Consider the following 4,706-nt stretch of genomic DNA (forward strand, 5'->3'; position numbering starts at 1 on the left):
TTCTCCAGAATCTCAGCATCAGTTAGTTTCTCTCCACAAAACTCCAGGGTGGATTTGATGCGATATAATTTAGAGTTATACTCGTTAACGGTTTTGAAGTCCATAAACCGTAAGTGAATCCATTTGTTTCTTGCTTCAGGCAAGAGGATTGTCTTTTGGTGATCAAATCGACTAGCCAGGGCATCCCATAGTATTTGGGGATCCTCAATCTATGAGTAGTCCAAACGGAGGACCTCATCTAGGTGCCTCCTAATCAGAATCATGGCTTCAGCCTTCTGGGCTTCGTTAAGCAGATTTTCTTTGACAATAGCCATCCTCAGTTTCTTACTAGTGAGATGGATCTTAACATTCATTGTCCAACTCACGTAGTTCTCACCAGATACATTCAAAGGGGTGAAATCAAGTTTGCTCAAATGTTCCATCCTATCGTACATAGACAAAGAATACATGCGAATCAAATTATTGTATATTACTTTTATGTCATGAAATTTGCATATGACGTGAGACAACCACATACAGCATATATGACTCGCATAGAATTCACATATATTTCAACCAGTTCATGATTATTAGACAAACCGATTGTTTCATGCACACAGAATATTCACAGGGATGATTTTATTCACTGGTATAACATTAAATGTCCAAACATGTACGCAGAATATTCATAGTGAAATCATTCTACAAGAATATTACATATTACTCATCTTGACAAATAGATTAATTCATAAACTTCATATCTTCATTCACCAACAAAGTACAACTCATATAATCAACCGAAATTTTCAAACAAATATCAAATGACATCAAATAAATATGCTACACAACTTTTCATGCTAATTCGAATTTATCTAACATGCATTCATATAATAAAGAATTTCAAGGGGTTAAGGCTTACTTGAAAATTGATAAAATTCAGATACTATAGAGAAGATTATACGTTCTACGAAAGTAGATCACTGTTTTACAAACGAACCACGCTCACAATTTCTCCAAGTATTCTAGCCCCACGAACAATTGTGCTTCCACGATCATCGCGAGCAATTCGTGCTGATAACGTGTTGTAAATCGCCCTAATGGTATTGCTTTTCGGTTTGATGATGGTGGAAAATAAAGTATGACAACAATATAAAAGATAAAGAGAGAATGCAAAGACAAAAATCCGTAGAGAGATTAATAAGGGTGTAAATATGGGGAGGGAGAATTCCATTATATAGGTGAAAAACCACCGAGAGTTACAAGAGAAGTTACAAAATAAGTTACTCTACCACTAACACATAATGGGAAGACATGGATAGGTTAGTGATCTAGTAGAGAGTTGGGTGATTATGTTAGGAAACCCCACAACCATATTATTTACAACAGAAATTAAGTTTTCTGTAGAATTGAACAATTAAAATTATATAAGTACAATCATCCACTGAATTTAATATCACGTGTATAAGCAAAAAATCTATATTTATACTCTTTTAATTCTTTTGAACCCGTCAAAAAGTTTTTACACCCTATAAGCAGAACGTTTCCGATTACAAATTTCAGATAGAGGAATACTTTGTTCGAAGATTAGTTTTAAAAAAAATTAATTAGGAAAACCGGGTTATAAAATTTCACAAAAACTGTCAATTGGGTTTCGGGACAAAAATATACATGTATCCTAATTACAATGCAAATCTGCCTTTAATATTATTCGAAGATTAGTTTAAAAAAAAAAAATTAATTAGGAAAACCACAAAAATATCCTTAGGGTTTCGGGACAAACTTTTCTTTTATATATAAAGATTAGGAAAATATACGTGTATCCTAATTACAATGCAAATCTGCCTTTAATGTTATTTATTTATGGTAAGATATTTACATAAAACCTAGTTCAAATGTGATTCTGTTTATATTATATGAAACTTAACTTTTATCTATCTCTCTCTATATATATATGTATATGTCGATGTATGTATTTATTATAAATATCCATACTACGTACGCAGATTGAAGAACGCTCTGTCTTTTGCTTGGTTAGATAAATTAATTAGAGATGACGAACAGTAGATCGACGAGAAGGAAGAGAAATTACATGAAGATTAATAAAGATAAAAATCTACTTAAGGTAATTATTAATTAAATCTCTTTTGTTTATATTTTTTTTTTTGTGATATTTTTCATTGCATCGGAGCATAGTTCGTACTTCAACATCTTGTTTATTTTCTAATCGTATTATATCCTCATATTTATTTATTTTTTATTATATATATATATATATATATATATATATATATATATATATATATATATATATATATATATATATATATATATATATATATATATATATATATATATAGAGAGAGAGAGAGGTGCATGTACATATGTATGTTTTTCAGAAAACTTGATCGTCATGTATCATAATTCTTTTGCGAAATCATTAACACTCTTCTGGTTTATTGTTTTTGTGATTTGTGAATAGATGCCTCTCTGTTTATGTTATTGTACATTCAAGATGCATAATGCAGTTGTTTTTTTGTGTTTCTCTTGTGTATTGAATTGAAGAGTAATGTGTTTCGATATATATGTTTAATTTGTTTATGTAGGAAAAAATAGTAGCAGCAAGTAATTGTAAGATTATTAATAATATTGATAATGATGATGATGGGGTGGACAAGATTAGCCGATTGCCGGACGATATTCTCGTATCGATAATCTCACGGCTGACGGTGACCGAAGCTGTGTGCACGAGCGTCTTATCCACACGTTGGCATGGGCTCCACAAGTACATCACCCGCCTCGATTTTTCTCCAACCTCCAAACAACTACAAGCATTTAAAGATCAAGAAAAGAAGCGCGGCCGCAACAAAAAAGGTGATGATCGAGTATTCGAGGAGGAGGTCGTAAGAAGTTGCGCTAGCATAATCGATCGCACATTGGATTCACTCAAGGGAGGTGCGGCTCTAGAAGAAATTCGACTCTACTTACCTTGGTTCCAGATAAACACGTGGTCGGAAGACGAGACATGGCCAATCAAGAGGTGGCTCGATTTCGCGTTTTCCAAAAAAGTCGTACGAACCGTCCACCTACACTTAAATTCCGTTCACGCATCAGCCCGCTTTCCCGTTCCTCCTTGTAATTTCGAAAGAAACTTACCGGCCTTCAAATCCCTAAAAGAGCTATCTCTACAAGGTGTTGATTTCGACGACGAGGGATTGAGGCTACTGCTTTCGAATTCCGTCGCTCTCGAGCGACTCTCGATTTCGCATATCGATGCATTACGCGACGTGCGTATATCTGGTGATTTGGCGCCAAAGTTGAAGCACTTGAGCATATGTATGTGTTGGAGTATCGGTACCATGGAGATTAGAGACATGACGAACCTCGAATCTATGAGGTTTCATGAATTTCCGTATTTTTGTCTCCTCGCGATAGAAAATGTGCCGAGGCTTGTTGAGTTGGAAACTAATTGTGTCGAGATCGGAACTGAAATCCTCTCACGCGGCAATATAATTAGTGAGCAATTGGCGAAGGTTAAACATGTTGAGTTGGAATGTCTTATGTTCAGGAATACTATTGACTCCCACGAACTCGTTCGTTTCATCGACGCGTGTCCGTGCTTGCAGAGACTCGAGATTAAGGTATTTTATATATCCTAATATTTTATATATTATCCAAAAATTGATCAACTGGAATCGATTATATTCATATATGTATATTAATATATTGTTATAATTTTGCAGTTTACGGCAACAAACTTTCACGATAGGTATTATCATATGAAGGTGGTGAACAAGACCTCAAATGATGATCATCCGAAAACGGTGAAACTGTCGGGAATCAAAGCGTCTCCGAACGAAGTGGAACTCGGGGTGCTCGTTGTTGAAAAAGCTACGGCACTTGAAGAGCTTATCGTGGAAATTAGCCCCGACAAAAGCTACACAAACCGAGAAAGGATGAGAGCTCGTATACGGAAAGAATTTCAACCAATACTACAAGATTCGGTTAATTTTGTTGTTGTCTAGATATTTAATTTAATCTAAGACCATCGAATTTATATTATATGCTGCTTGGCTGTGCTTTCAGAATGTTAACAAAATTGTTTTTCAAGTCCTGTTTGTGCCATCTTGGTGCAAACAAGTTTATATATATAACAGCAGTTCTTTTCAATAATTTTCTGACATGATTAGCATATTACGTAAATTACAATAAACTCATTATAGATTAAAGTAACTCTATCAACATAAATCAAATACATAAGACACATGTGGCAATATATACAGCAATATGTATATACAGCAATATGCACCTGTCATCATAAAATAAAAATAGACAAAAAAATAAAAATCAACCACACATAGAACATGTTCAACAAAAAGAAAATCGATCAAATTCCTTTAATCCCAAAGTTCAAAGATTCTAAATAACATTGCCAGCGAATCATTAACCAAACGGCACCGAAAAAACAACCTACGACGACAAAACAACCTTAGGTATCATAGCATATTTTGGCACCGAAAAAGAGAAATCTACAAAAACATATGTTCATAGACAAAAAGATGTAGTTTTTTTTCTAAATTAATCGAAAATCAGCAAAACATGTGAATCTAGACAAAAAGATGTAGTCCTGTAGTTAAGTTTTTTAAGTCAACCAAAATCAGCAGTAGAACATGACATCCTTAACATTGTCCATAATTTCAGGCAGAGCCCGAACCTCTCCAACCCTCTCC

General features: G+C 34.2%; 1 protein-coding gene across 1 annotated transcript; it reads left to right on the top strand.

Moving 5' to 3' along the window:
- Positions 1-2,029: 2,029 nt before the first annotated feature.
- On the top strand, positions 2,030-4,149 carry LOC105958538 (F-box/LRR-repeat protein At3g26922). The gene is made up of 3 exons (XM_088817604.1): positions 2,030-2,101; positions 2,583-3,617; positions 3,720-4,149. Exons 1-3 carry the CDS (start codon positions 2,030-2,032, stop codon positions 3,999-4,001), a joined length of 1,389 nt encoding a protein of 462 aa, XP_088673730.1. The 3' UTR covers positions 4,002-4,149.
- Positions 4,150-4,706: the final 557 nt, after the last annotated feature.

Source organism: Erythranthe guttata, chromosome 4 (assembly GCF_056151865.1).
Source record: "Erythranthe guttata isolate IM_541 chromosome 4, IM_541, whole genome shotgun sequence".
Classification (NCBI taxonomy): domain Eukaryota; kingdom Viridiplantae; phylum Streptophyta; class Magnoliopsida; order Lamiales; family Phrymaceae; genus Erythranthe; species Erythranthe guttata.

Excerpts from the sequence above, each read along its gene's own strand:
- LOC105958538 (XM_088817604.1), top strand. The coding sequence starts at position 2,030 with ATGACGAACAGTAGATCGACGAGAAGGAAGAGAAATTACATGAAGATT. Across the intron at positions 2,102-2,582 it reads AAGATAAAAATCTACTTAAG|GAAAAAATAGTAGCAGCAAG; the intron begins GTAATTATTAAT and ends TTGTTTATGTAG. Across the intron at positions 3,618-3,719 it reads TGCAGAGACTCGAGATTAAG|TTTACGGCAACAAACTTTCA; the intron begins GTATTTTATATA and ends ATAATTTTGCAG.